Source organism: Thunnus thynnus, chromosome 2 (assembly GCF_963924715.1).
Source record: "Thunnus thynnus chromosome 2, fThuThy2.1, whole genome shotgun sequence".
Lineage (NCBI taxonomy): Eukaryota > Metazoa > Chordata > Actinopteri > Scombriformes > Scombridae > Thunnus > Thunnus thynnus.
The window spans coordinates 17,406,863-17,422,213 of NC_089518.1; the positions used below are offsets into that span (position 1 = coordinate 17,406,863).

Below are 15,351 nucleotides of genomic sequence, written 5' to 3' on the forward strand. Positions count from 1 at the left end.
TATCAAATAAAGAACTTCTTAAAGTTAGCTTTCAAGCCCAAACCAAAGCTTCTTGCACTACTACTACCTCTTCACTTGTCATTGTGGTCTTTGGGAAAGCTAAGAAACAAGAGGTACATTTAGTCTTGCAAATAAAAGAGACTGTTTCCTAAAGAAAGGCATTTGCATGTAACTTTTTGCACTCAAAAAAAAAGTTCATCATTGAAATGATAGAGCACGCTGAGTGGGTCTTTCCCAGAGGAAATTTGTTGATAATCAGTTCTTTAGCCAAAACCCCTTCACTCAGTGTATGCATCTTGCGCAATGAATAATATTAATGCATATTTTCCCTGTTATAATCAAATTGGACTACACACCAGTGGGAATCTAACAAAATCAAGCAAAAAGATGAAGCATGGGGATGGTACAGGAAGGCACATTTGTCTTGTTTACAGTCCCACAACTGCCAATGACAGACAGCTTCTCGCCCCACCGACTTTAGTTACTTCAGAAAATGAATCACTTTTGGTGCCTGTCGTGATTCTGCTAGTTTGCCTGATGCATGCAGAACCTTTTGTTGATGAGGAGTAAGGCAACTAAAGATTATTTTCATTATTGATCAATCTGCAGATTACATTTTTGATAAATGGTTAATCATTTGGTCAATAAGATATCGAAAAACTGGGAAATAGCTGCCACAGTTTCCCAGTGTAAATTGACATCTTCAAATTGTTTGCTTTGTCTGAGAAACACTCAAAAATGTTCAGAAAACAATATCAAACAATATCATAGAAAACAAATAGAGCAGCATATCTTAACATTTGAGAAGCTGCAACCGGGGAATGTTTGGCATTTTTGTTTGTCTGACAATGTTGATGGAGCCAGAGATACAACTTGTAACTATTGTTTTCTTGGTTTAAAAGCAGAGTTGCTGTACCAGTCAGTATGCCACAACATGGGTACCTGGTTATGTTTGGACTTGGGACTTGGAGAGATACATAATTGGTTTGGCTGTCTGGGGGTCTTTCCCACAGAAAAAAAAAAGAAATTAAAGCAAATTTCCTGCATTTCTACACCACCTAACTTCTTGGATTAAATCATTTTCCCATGTTCTGTTTTCAGTCACAGTTAAGCTAAATGGCATGTTTCTCACCTTTGTAAACAGTCGGACTCCTGTGTGGATTGACAGACTGTGATTGACAGCCAAAGTATGCTGTGGCAACAATCAGCGACGGGTTTGACTGAACCAACTCAAAGGGTGGTCCAAAAATGTGTGAATTTTTTATTACTTGTTTTTGTCAGTTGCTGAAAATACTAAAATGATCATTGATAAAGGCTGCTTAAATATAATCACCTGATTGCGGGGACTGTATGATGATAAGTTTATTTTTAAAAAGACAAAAAGTGGGGTAGTGAAACCATAACTTTGCTCCCTCTAATTGAATAATGCATTTGCTCCACTTGCTGCATTGCTCAGGCGCATATGTGCCTCAACTCAAATCAATAAGACATCATGCATGAAGGATGTGGGAGAGCATCCTTCCTCCACAATACACCAGGACCCCCATCAAAGCCCAGATGAATGCCATATTACATACAGCATGCAAAGACATCATTGACTGTAATTGTTAATATGCTCCACATGAAATGTATTCCGTCCTCTTGACCCATCGCTGAGCTAATTAACTTATTAGGAGCAGAGGGCAGTGAAGAATCCTGCATTCAGGGGTCCCTTCAGGAATTGAGTTTAACATCCTTAAGTTAGACTTTCTAACTCTCAGCACTAAGCCTCTCACCTCGCAGCTCAGTGTGCCCACCATCCAATTAAATCCAGAAAGCTATTCCTACAGCTAGGGAAAAAGGACCAGTGCAACAGCCGTGCTCTGCATGCTGTTGAAATGTTTGACATTTTCACATTGTCCTCATAATAATTACTATTACTTAGGCGAACACTAAGATCTTTTCATGCATGCATATGGCAGGGTTTTTTTTGGTTATTAGGGGTCTGGCAGTATCTGTGTATGTGTTTATTTGTGCATGATTGGTTCTGTATACGCCTGTGATTGCGCTTGTGTGTATTTATATTACTTTGTTTATATGCTTCATTATTCTGTGTGAATTTTCTAATCAGTTTACCCTTAGCCCAGCCTCAGCTTGTCTTTCTCTGGGTCAGTAATGAGAGTTGCTGTTCAAGGCTCACTTAACAGAGACTGTTTGTAATAGTCAGCGTTTTTCTAACAAGTTTGAATTAAACAGCAGTGAATAATCTGAGGCATGTTTGTTGTTTTAGTCTGTTAGTATGTTTAGTTGTTCCCAGCTTTTGCATGTGGTTAATGAATAAGAAAGCAGAGTATTGATAGGATGTTGTATAGATTGTTTCAATACATTATGCATTATTTCTGGTGACGGTTGAGGGAGATAAACAGCATGCATATTAAGACTGAGGAGGCCACTGAGGAACGCTCAGGCTTTGAATTCCACAAGGAAGCTAAACTTGAAGGCAGATGCTCATAAACAGCTCAAGTATTTAAAAGTGTGTTTACAATGATTTAAAATTCCTTTGGACGCCCCTTACCCACCTCTCCTCTCCTCTTCTCCACACACATCCTCACATACAAATATTTATCCTTCTCTCATCATTTTCATATCCCCACTCTCTCTCTTATTCTCACGCTGGTTCATTTCACAGCGATAATTTCATGCTCAGAGGTAAAACTCAGTTCATCCCTTAGAACAGAACATTTCATGAACTCCGCTGGTCTTCCTCTGATGACGTCTACTTGTATGACTTGCTCAGTAAGGCTTAGGGAGATGATGTTGTAGATCCAGTACAGCCTCTTCCTCCCCTCTGGAAACCCTGCTGCGACACAGAGTACAGAGCTAATGACTGATGAGCCCTTTGACACAGAAATGCTTGACATGCTCCTCAGGGTCTGGACTAAAGACTTCCCTAACAAGCTCTCGCACACTCACCCAAGGCCATATTAAATCCAAACTTTGGCACCTTTCCTAATTACTGAGAACATACCCGGAGCCAAGAGCCTCTTCCTAACCTGGGCTGAACTCCCCTCTGCAGCGCAGCGTCCCTCGAGTAAGGGATGATATATGAAATGCAGAATTCAAATTAGGCTGACGGAGAGCAATTACTGGGAAAGGAAGATCCCTTACTCTTTGGGAAAAAAGCATCAAAATCCAGATATAGTGTACGTGAATATTTAATCCACTTCCGCTCATTCAGACGTGCTCTGTCCACCTCCCTCACCTCCCTTTCTCTCTGTCTCTCTTTATTATCTCTCTGTCTTTTTTGGCCCCGGAACACAGATCTTGGGTAATTTTCTGTCCCTCTCCTTCCTCCTCCCTATAAGTCTCTCCTATCTCAGATTTTACTTCTCTGCTTCTTTCTCTCTACACTTCTTTGCCTCTATTTCTTTCTCTTGCTGCGTGTGCCGTATGTGCAGAAAGAATAGATGGTTATTACCACCACATTGCCAGAGAGCCCTATTAAAAGCCTATTTACAGTCAAACAGCAGGATCACCAATAGCAATGACGGTGTTTAACTGTTGTTGACATCAACTTACTGTTATCAGACCATTTTCCACATACACGAGGCAGTTGTGAGTAAACAACATTCGACTTTTTTTTTGTGATTTCATATTTTGTGTTCGCCTAATTAATTCAACACGTCGCATTACACTGCATGCGCATGTAAAACATCTCTGCACTCGCTCATATTGGTTTATACAGCAGCCAACAAGTTGCAAGATATGATGGGAAAAACATTATTTATGAGTTTTCCAGCACTTAATGACACTGATTGTTCTGTGGTTATAGCATCCATTAATCAATCAATGCATCCGCCTGCCCATCTATCTGTTCATTCACTCAGTCTGTTCCTCGCTTGCTCATTTATCTATAGTACAACAGCCAGCAAGGTAAGTTAATAGATATGTGTGGACTATTGTGATGCTGAGAGCTGTTGATTGCACTGCTGATGGGCTGGGTTAATTATTCTGAGCATGAGTCGCACGTCTTCCCTGAATTAGGCTGGATTAATTGAAAGCTCTCCAGCATGTCTCTATAAGTGGCTGTCCAATCTGCGTCCTCTCATTTCACTGCTCTATCTGTCATGATCAAGTGCTGTAATCAACTGCTCAAGACTCCTCTCCCCTCTTAAAGCTTTTTCCATTTTTATACATATTGTATCATTAGCTTATCAACCCCTTTCTCTTCACATTATAGCAGAATATGTTTGCTGAAAACCTTCGTTGTAATGCACTTGGAAAATCAATTATCAGTCTGTAACACAATACTGCATATTTCCCCTCCCACATCCACTTCTTTACTTCCTTCCCCTTCTCCTACAGCTCTTTGCAATCATCCTGTTTGTGTGTAAGCACGTCAGAGCCATCAAGTAGGCTTTGTGTCTTATGTTCGCCTCAGGACATCTTTTTTGGTTGAGCACCAAATTCAATCTCAGCTCCCCAATCAGCGGTAGTAAAAATCTGTCCATCGCTGTAGCCTCAAAAGCGGCTTCGGCCCTGCTTGGTCAGATAAATCTTAGTAGCTCATCCTTCTCCTATTTTCTTTTCATCCTGGACCCCCCAGTGACCCACATTAGAGCCTGCAGATGGCCAGGGGAGATTTAGGAGCTGCAATCCATCAATGTAATGTAGCCTGAACCAGTCTCCTCCAGCTGGACCGTACCGCCCCCCTTCAGGCCCGCTTCAGCCAAGCTTGGCCCACTTTTGTAAAACTTTGGCCTTACCTCGGCCTCCTCCTGCCCGGTGCCAAAGTCATCTCTCTTATTGATTCTTATTGTAATCACAGATCAACCAGGCTTCTCCCACTTGACAATTGTCTCACATCTTGCCTGTAAGGTTTGATGTGCATTACTGTCGCATAAGTAAATGTTCTGAGCAGAGTTTTTTCTGCCTTTTCAGTCAATTACTGTACACTAACAAGTCTGAGTATCTTGGCAGACATCTGTTGTGGAGTGTTTATCCTTTCCCATTAGAGAGTGCAAAGATAAACAAGTTTTTCATTTGATGATAGAATGATGTCTTATTTGAATAAGTGTCATAAAAAGTTAATGCCCCATTATGTGAGCAAAGAAGGAAAGGTTCTCCCTGGTGGCCCGGGGACAAACACTGCATAGACAGCACTATTTGAACACCTACATCTGTTGAACTCAGAACATGTCCCTTAACTCCCGGCCTGTTTATCAGAGTGCCTGCTACATTTAACCTTGATGCATCAATGAAATTGAGATTCTACTTCTGCTATTTTTCAGTGGCAGCGAGTTTTGTTTTATCTGATGTGATCTCAAACTGCAAAATCATTAATTTGGGAGGTTTGCTTATTTTTTTTCCTGCCGTTACGATGTGCTGTGTTCAATATATCCCTATTTCTAGGATTGATATTGTGCGATGCACCACTTGGAAACAATACAGCATCTCTGGCACACCCCTCTTAAATAAATGGTCTTCCTCCTGCTCCAGGCTGTCTGATAGACACAGAGTGAGATTGGTTCTGTTGAATAAGAGATGAATCTCACTTGGTGTCACCATGCCACCACGACCTCTGAAATATCATTATCTACAGGGGAGGGAGGTTAACGTCTCTAATATAGCCTGAACACAAGAGAGGGGTGCCACAAGTGAACATGATCCTGCTTTATTACCGGTATATTTCAGGAGAAACTGTGTTTTTTTTACTGCCATGTGGTACTGTTTATGCTGCATCTCAGAACACCCAAACACACCTAATGACATAATCTGTTTTCCAAATATGATGTGTAGCCTGAGGGGTAATTGTTATGTTTCAGTTTGTGATTACACTTGGAAAAAAAATAATAAATCAGGGAACTTAAATCTTGTACTTGAACCATCCAGTTAGTGGATCATACAGCACAGAATGTATTACAGCATGGAGTCCTTGAGCGTAGCACCTTCTGGGCAGATGTTACAGTATTTAGTGTTGTTTCCCACTGACCAGCATACACATTAATACATTTTCTTGTCAATAATCTCCCAAGGACTCCTGTTTGCTCTACATAATTTCCACTGAACTAATTTTAATAATCGTGTTTACTTCATTGTAAGTCAAATTACTAATATAACAAAAAAATATGATTTGTGTTCAATCAAGGTATCTTATAATTCAATATGACAGGCGACAACTTGATAATGTACTAATATTATGATATTCACATCATAGTAATACCTGAAAATGAATAATTTATTAACATCCAATTTGGAATCATAACTTATTTCATTTATATTTCACTCAAGGTCTGAAACGCACTGAATCAATAATTCAGTTAGAGTGGATGTGGGTTAGCTGCAGGCATCCCCAAGTGGTCTGCTGTTGGTTGGAGAAACAGAGCAGTATAGATGATATTGAAGCGTCGTTTTCAGCGTTCAAGTCTAACATTTGCAATCAACTTCCCGTTGGGCAGATATGCAAGGATTATTGTTTTATTTGTTGACTGTAGTTTGCAGCTGAGCCCACTGTATATCAGATTGATGTTGACTCCGAGGATCAATAGAAAGATTTTTATTTTGTTCTGTTGTGAGTGTATTTGAATCAGGTTGTGTTTGCTTACATACTAAGAAATTAACAAACTGCCCCTTTATGAATCATATGAAAACTATTCATCCCTCTTTGGAAATATACAGATTGCAAATAATACTGAAATCCACAAGACTATTTCACGTGTATCTGCTATGACCGGTATGTTTTAAATCAGTGTTTTGAAGTGGTTATGAGACTTAAGGTGTTTTTATCTTTTAGGTTTATTGTAGTCACTGAGTTCTCTCTCTTCTTTGTATCCACTGTCAGGGATGCTCACAGTGGCCCCAAAAGGTTTCCACTGTGCCGACACCGAGAGAACCTGCAACCCCTGTCTTGATGCGGCCAAAGCCTGCAACCTCAACGGCACCTGCAAGAGGCACCGCTCCTCCTACATTGCTACCTGCAGCAAGGAGGACCCCAACAAGGGTGAAACCTGCAGCAAGAAACGCTGCCACAAAGCACTGAGGTTATTCCTGGACCGTGTGCCCACTGAGTTCAGCCACCGGTTGCTTTTCTGCCCCTGCCAGAGTGAGGGCTGCGCCGAACGACGCAGGCAGACTATCGTGCCTGATTGCTCCTATAAAGATAAGGATAAACCCAATTGTCTGGAGCTGCGGAGGGTCTGCCGCCAGGACTCTCTCTGCAGGTGAAGGGAAGGGAACAATGGGTGGGGGTGTAGTGTATTTACCTGTACTGCGTGTGTGAAGGGGTGTCAGGGCAGGCATTTTATGTGTCTGCATGTCTGTGTGTGAGTGTGTCTGTTTTTGTTTTGTTGGTTTGACGGCAGATTTTAGTGCTGAGCGTATGAGATGAGCTGCCACCAAACACATCTGAAGGTTCATCATCATCTTCTTATATTCATGGAAAATAAGAAAAGAAAATAGAATCCGTGTATTAGAGAGAGTTCCTGTTTGACAGCAATTTCCTCCTTCTCATGGCATTCTAAACTTTTGTATTTCTCTGCTGTAACTTTGCCAGCAAAGTAATTAGACTTTCAGGGAAGCCGTGGCTATTAAATGCAGGATGAAGATGTGAGGCTAAGTTGAAGGGACAACGCTCAATTAAGCTGAACAAAACATTAGTGGATCACTTTGGCTGCATGGGCCCTCTATTGGATTCAAGCAGCCGGATTCAATTCACACCTACCCAGCCGTGACATGTTTCCTTGTGTAAGTGCTGCTGAGAGCAGGTGAAACATAGCAGTTGTACTATCAGCCCAATCAGCTGTCAAGATCCCCCCGCCCACCCATCAAAAGCCTACACATCCAGCCAGTTGAAGGAGATATGCTCTGCCTTCATTAGTCTAATAGCATAAAAAAATGTGGGACATTTGAATAATTCTAAGCATTTAAAAGCTCATTTAGGAACCTAATGGAGTTTGACCAAGTGTTAGACCCTTGAATGCTCACTGCTAAAAATAATACTTGTGATGTGAGAATTATCAGAGGGGAAAACTTTTGGCTACTTTTCCATTTCCCAGTGTGACGGATGATTAGGCAGCTGATACAATTCCGTGACAATCAGTGACAGGTCTTGACAGAGTTGGTGTGTTTAATACACCAAGTAGCTGTCCAACCTCAGAAGGCACGGAAGACGACAACGCCAGCCACTTCTTCAGAAAAGTATGTTCAATTATTTTCAGTGTTTATTTTAATGTGACAGGTTTGGAATAAATTGGTTTAGCTTATTAGATATCGTCAGAATAATTTGTTTACCTTTCCTTAGAGTGTTTTTTTGTTATTGTAAGAATTATTAATGATTTACAGTCACAAAAATTGAAATTAGTCTTGATAACCATGCACAACAATCCTTTGTGAGAAATATATCTATGATACTTGACATTTATCTTGTTTCGGTAGAGGTGAGCAGCCTTCAAGGCTGAGTGTTAATGGCAAAAACCCAATTCCTCTCCACCAACACTGAATCCATCCACCACGCTGCTAAAGAAGGGAAACTCTATTGCCTCTCCTCCAATTTATGATTGTCTTGATAATTACCTGCTTGCCTGCATTGTGTAATCTGTTTTCAGGCTGAGTGGCTTTCTTTGACCTTTAGGCCGTCAGGTGCCTGCTGTGTGCCTGCTTATTGAGAAAGATGAAATAGAACGTTAAAGCTCATTATCTGTGGCTGCGTAATGCCCCACTGAGGTCAACAGCTCGATGAGCTTGTACACACTCATACAGTACACGGACACACGCTGGCATGCTCAGCGACAGACCAACAACCACACAGCAGCCATGCACACATCCAAACACACACACTCACTTACAACCACTTTGAGCTTGAACGTGACTCCAATAATCCACTGTTTGAGTGCTGCATTCTCCTGCAGTGAGTAAGTGCTGCCATGCAAGAGAATGTCACAACGATTCAATTAAAGTGAGATGTCATTGGTCAGTGCCGGGCTGACAGTGCTCTCTGATTGGTGATTCTCTCCTGCCTTGAGGTGTCCCCAATCAGTGTGAAATATTCCTAAAGTGTCCTCTATCTGTCTTGATGTCCTCTATCTGTCACATGATGTCAGACTTTATCACAGGTCCTTAGAAACAGTGATTTGTTATTTTATTTCATCTAGTAATTTATTGAAATACTGTAGTAACCAACACATTATATTCTTAATTTGTTCTGCACCTTCAGTATGTTGTACAAGCAAATTGAATTTAAAACTCATTTGTCATGCTAATGGAGAAAAAGTCAAGAGATTTGGGGTTCATTTTGTGCAACCTTGGTGCTGCAATGGAGCAACTCTCCCCAAACTTTTTAAACACAGAACTCACAACACACTCAAGCACAACACCGGAGGAAACTTTCCCTGGCCCTGTTCTCCCCTCTCAGAGATGTGTTGATAAAAGCAGAGAAAGATCATTCAACGACAGGCCTGTCTCCCTTGGGGACACCTGTCTGACTCCAAAGAGGGGATGCACAGCGAGCCCAAGCCTGTTTAATTTTAACACTGGGGATGGATCGAGAGAGGGGGGAAGGAATGGTAGGATAAAGAGAGGGAGGGAGAGATAATGAGACACATAGAGAAGGAGGAGGGGGAGGGAGGGTCGCATGATTGATCCGGGCCGTAAAGCTACTGCAGTGGGTTGGAGGTCATTGGTTTGGTCATACAGCTATGGATCTCTGCAGCAAACTCTGCTGGCCATCTCAAAGACGAGCTTAGCTCCCTGCAACACACTCTGTTGAAGAAAGGGTCATGGCTCAAAACACACCCAAGTCAAAATGAATTTAAAAATGTATACTCACCTATTTTATTATTTATTTTAGACTTTGAAAAGCCAGCAATTCCTTGCTTTACACTCTGAAAGATGCCTTCAAATACTTTCTTCTTTGAGTTTTACCTCAAGCACGTCAGATGCCAGATTGGCTGTGATTTCACCTTTAGAGACTGTTCCAGGTGGAGCCCAGTGCTCAATCAAACAAAAGCTTTTTTTTTTGGGTGTCTTTTTTGGCATTTTTACCTTCATTGGACAGTCAACAGTGAAGTGATAGACAGGAAACATGGGGAGAGAGATGAGTATGACATGCAACAAAGGTCCCTGGCTGGAATCAAACCGGCTGTTACGTGGCATGTGCAGTAACCATTCGGCTACCATGGCGCTCCTAAATAAAAAAATAAATATTTGAAAGGATTTCAAATATTTCATCTTGGCTTGGGCTTAGGTGGCATATTGCATGAGGAGATTTCATTCTCTTCTTGGTCTCTGTGGAGGCAATTGTTGACATACTCTTGAGATCTGGGGACTGTAGATGGACAGTGAACAAGTGTTCCCAGGCCTTATTTCTTACACCTGGTTGTATTTCTGCTGCAGTTATTATGTCATTTCCTTCCATAATCCTGCACAAATAGAGAAAAACAGACATTCCTTTTGGTTACTGTTCTCCTATTTCCCTCACTTCCTCTCTTCTCATTTCTCTACACTGTGTTCTCACCATGCTTCCAGTGGATCCAGCATCTATTCATTTAGGACTGCTGAGTCCACAGAGTGACAATAGGCTATATTTGGATGTGCTGTTTTGGGTAGTGTACTGTGAGCATTTGTATGTACTGTACATGCATGTATGCAAGCAGAGAAACTCCCTGTCCATTTCCATATCAGTTCACACAACACAAGCCCAATGAAGCCTAACCTAAAGAGCCTTGAGTTGTATATGTGTAGTGTATTGATCGTCTGAAGGATCAATGCAACACTTCTATCTTTGATTTATATTCCATGGTCTCCAGGCTCACTGGGTGCTCTTTGATTGAGTTCTTTAGCCACTGGTTTTCAAAGTGGGGAGCTGAGAGACAATCGATCACTGTACAGGTAACCTGACCCAGTTTGGGAGATGTACTGTACTAGGCTGCCTTTGCTAACAGAAAACTTGCAGACTACTTCAATCTCTCTCTTTCACACATACACACACACACACAGACCTAAATCAACAGTCTATTCTGTTGTATCTGACAACTCCAGCCTCCACTGAGGGGGAACAGTATAGGGAGAATGACTGGCCCAGATGGCATTACTCTGTAGTTTTTCAAACAAAGCTGAAGGAAATCAGGATGCTGTTGCACTTTTATCATCAATCTCTCTCTGTCTCTGTCTCTGTCTCTTTCTTTCATATAAATACACATACACGTTTGTGTACTTGTACTTGATGTATTACCACTAACCCCTAACCCTCGTTCACACATACGGTCAGTTTGCTGTGATGTGCTGTAAAAAAGGTTAAAATATTGTAACCCTAGTTCTATAAACACAGGTGGGGCCCTCTACTAGACTCTATGGGTAATACTTTCCTCCAATCACACGCACGCAATCGCCCACTGAAATTTGCATGTACATAGTGGGCCAATCAGGACCCGCCTACCAATTATGTTTGTCTCACACAGTATGAAAAGCAGCATCTCACTGCTTCTCACATCCTGAAACCACTTCAGTGGATAGCATAGGAACGGCAGGGTCCATAGGTAGAGGGCTCCACCTGTGCTCATAGAACTAGGGTCACAATAACCTAACCTTCGTTCTATCTTACACAGGCCCGATGAATGGAGACACACATCACTGGGCGTAGTCTCCCAACCAGCTGTAAGAAACGTTTCATGAGGGGGTGGGCGAAGACAGGTCTGTCGCCAAACCTCTCCCATTGCACATGTCAGGGGGTCTAGTCTGCCTACCTCGCACCAGCGTTGGAATCCCAACTACCTTGCTTGTAGCAAGCAATGGTGGATCCTGCTCTTGACGTCAGGATGGTCTGTACCACCTGTGCAAACAGTCCAGCCACATCAGCCTGTCCCTTTCATGGAGCCAAGGCTGGAGAGGTTGGCCCAACATGGGCAGCACACCTATTGAGCCTGCCTCCTGGGACAGGGCCCCCCCACGCTCGGGGAATGGACCAGGGCTAGGTCGCAAACATCTGGGTCATCTCTGCGTACCACAGCGTCGAACGGCGGTCCGGGGCTATCAGGATGAACAACAGTCACTCTTGTCTCATTCTCTCCAGGAGAGGGGGAATGAGATGAAGAGGAGGAAAGGCATAAAGCAGCCTCCTCGGTCATGGCGTGTGTGTAAATGTGACTGTGTGTAAATGTGATTGTCTTGCAGCATCCGGGAGAACCAGAGCTTGCAGTGGATGTTGTTTTGACTCGCGAACAGGTATACTTCCACTTTTCCGAACCAGTGTCAAATCTGCTGCACCACCTCGGGATGCAGCACCCACTCGTCTGCCATAGGGCCGCCTCTTGACATGAGATCAATGTCCCTGGATTTGGGACCTGGAATGTGGAGGGCTCTGAAAGACAGGAGGTGTTCTTAGGCCCACAACAACAGGTTCTCTACAATCCTCAACAGGGCTGCGGATGGACTCCGTCCTGCCTTGATGTAGGCAACCGTGGTGCAGTTGTCTGTTCTCACCAACACATGTCTCCCCTGAACCAGAATCTGGAAGTGTTGGAGAACCAAGAGCACCACCCAAACTTTGAGGAGGTTTATGTGTTGGTTTTCCCCTGAAGGCCACACACCACCTATTGTTCTCCCCAGGCAGGTACCCTTCATCCCGTCAGAGATGCATCTGTGAACACCGCTATGTAGGAGGTCACTCGACCCAGTGGTGTCCCTGATGACACATGCTGTGGGGATCCCCAATAATGCATGTCCTCCTGCACTGATAGGGGAACTTCACCATGCAGTACTCATGCCTCTTGGGATCCAAGCGCAAGCTGGCAAACCACCATTACAGGCGTCGTATGTGCAGGAACCCTAGTGGAACCACTGGATGGCCCGCTGCCTTGAGCCCCAACACCTGCATGACAGTCAAAACTGTCACTGCTGCTCCCCACCACAGCCTGAGAACTGCCTACTGCAGGGCCATCAGTCTGTTCTTTTCCGACAGAACGACCCGCAGAGTGACTGAGTTGAGCACAACCCCTCTGCGGGGGTCTGCCGGCATTTTTCATCCTGGCATGGGCCACTCCACGGCCACGGGAGGGCTGGTGCTGCAGTGACTCTGTTGAGGTGGTCTGGCAGTGAGTTCCAGCCACACGTAATGGGAGCCCACTGTGGCAAGCGACATCATATGCCCCACAGCAGTAGCAACTCCCTGAATCAGGTTATTCATCTGGCTGGTGCAGCCCAGACACCCAACACTGAAACTGCAGCTTGTTAGCTGCTGTGTCCAGCTGGAAAATCTTTATAAATTTAAAAAATATATATTTTAAAGTATTCCAGCGTGTCCATGTCCTGAACTGACTGATGACTTTGTCTTCAGTGACTCCATCCTGGACGCTTTGACACACTGCTGGATGAGCTGGGCCTTAAGAGCCCTCACATGGCTGGCTAACCGGTTTGGGCGGGATAGATAGGGGCAGTATGAGCCCTACATGCTCTGCCACAACAACCTCTGGGAAATTACAGCGACCTAAAGTTGTAGGTGGATTTTCGAAGGTCAACGATGATGCAGACACAGACAAGAGGATGACATCATTGTCTATCTGCAAAGCCGCTGGGACAGTCTCAGCCAAGGTGTCTGGCGGCAAAACCACATTTGAAGCTTCAATTTAAAAGGCCGTACTCTTAAACACCCTGGACAGAGGGACCAAAATGTTCTTGCTTTCCACAGATTTCCTCATTCACATGGTCTCAAACTCAAAAAGGGTTCTCACAAAGATGGAAGTATAAAAGCCCATGCATGCATCAGATTTCCTTAACTCACCTTTAAAAGTCTGTGCTCAAGGTAATACCTGGACTGTTTCTATCTCCCTGGTTACAATACAAGCTATCAAAGTGAAGTGTCTTTTCTGATAGTGTAAAGCTCTGGTTTTGCAAGCGAAGCATGTGTCAATTGGTGACCTTTTCCTCATACATAGTAGAGTTTGCTGCAGTGTGCGGCTTTAATCAGGCCCCAGCTCCGGCAGAGACGTGCTCAGCTTGCTGGCTACACATGAGAGCGGCAAACAGGGTGGAGGAAAGCAAGAGAGAGAGAGAAAGTAGAGAGGGATGAGGCAGGAACTGGAAAAAAGAATGTGCATTTAATTCCAATACATGGATTAGTATATGCCCATTTAGTTTCCTAACTGTAATCTCTAAGGGAACATGGTATAGCTGAAAACTGTAGTCATTACTGACTAGGCCCCATCCTTTCCTCCACAATCTCTTCCTCCCGAGGTACCGTATCTATTATTAATGCAAACATTATCAATAGGAATTCAGACTTATCTAAAGAATGGTCCATGTGTGGTTTTAATTGTGTCAATTAGGGCCTGCTCTTCCACTCTTTATCCCTTTACTTCTAACTTGTCTTTGCACTTAAGGAGTCTCACTGAAAGATGTAGCTTGAACCTTTCTTTCAACTTTTCTCACAGAGTTGTTAAATATGTGAGTAATAGTTATTTAATTACTCGTAATAACTGTTCCGCAGCACACTACTAACTCACTCTGTCACTTTTTCAGTGACAATCCATCCATTTGTTTGACATGCACACTTTGTGTGGGGGGATAGCTGTTTGCCTTGTTCAGAGTGTATTTAGGGAGTTCAGATAACCTTGAATAATCTACTCACCCCTTACAAAACAGACAGTACTAGGTTGTGTGTGTGGCACGCTTGATTTAGCATTCATTCCAATGACATAACATTCAGTAGGGGGTTGTAAGACATCTGCAGCGGGTGGTGTAGCGAGAGGCAGGGAGAGAGTAAGCAAGAGAGAAATTGAGCAAGTAAAAGAAACAATGAATTGCAAGCCAATTTTATGGTCACCAAACAAGGAACATTGTAATCATGCATAAGTAAGTGTTTCAAAATTAAACAAAAAGTGGGTTAATTAAATGAAAGTGCAAGTTCAGACTGTTGTTTTTTTTACTTGGGATTTGCTCCTTGATAATGTAGGGGAGGATGTGTCACCAGACAGTTTTTGTTAGTTGAAATTCTCTGCTGAGTAAGAGGTGAAAGGTTGTGTCATGTGACAGCTAAGCTAAACTGCCTTGTGTTTTGACTGAATGCCATCTGTCCACGTTGCCCTTTTAGAGTATTGACTGGGAATCCCAATGAGTACAGTGCTGCCAAAAAAGGCAGGCCTCTGCGCAGGCACATTCAAGAGAAAATAGCTGTAGGTGAAATGGACTATCACCTCTGACCAGAGCAACCAAGAGACTGTCTCAGGGTCACCAGTAGAAATTTAGGTGGGAAAGCAGGAGCCGAATTCAGCAGACCAAATTATTAGACACTGAAGAGTGTATTTTAGTGGAAAGGAAAAAATATAAAACTCAGACAGATGTTATGCCCTTTTAATCAAAATATATTCATAGCACTCCACTCAC

At 43.1% G+C, this 15,351-nt stretch overlaps 1 protein-coding gene across 1 annotated transcript in view; it reads left to right on the forward strand.

Annotated features, from left to right (window-relative positions):
- LOC137195107 (GDNF family receptor alpha-2-like) overlaps positions 1–15,351 on the forward strand; it is a 46,559-nt gene that overhangs the window by 17,368 nt on the left and 13,840 nt on the right. The window contains exon 4 of the mRNA XM_067607180.1: positions 6,821–7,199. Coding sequence (XP_067463281.1) covers positions 6,821–7,199 — 379 coding nt within the window. The remainder of the gene's footprint in view (positions 1–6,820; positions 7,200–15,351) is intronic.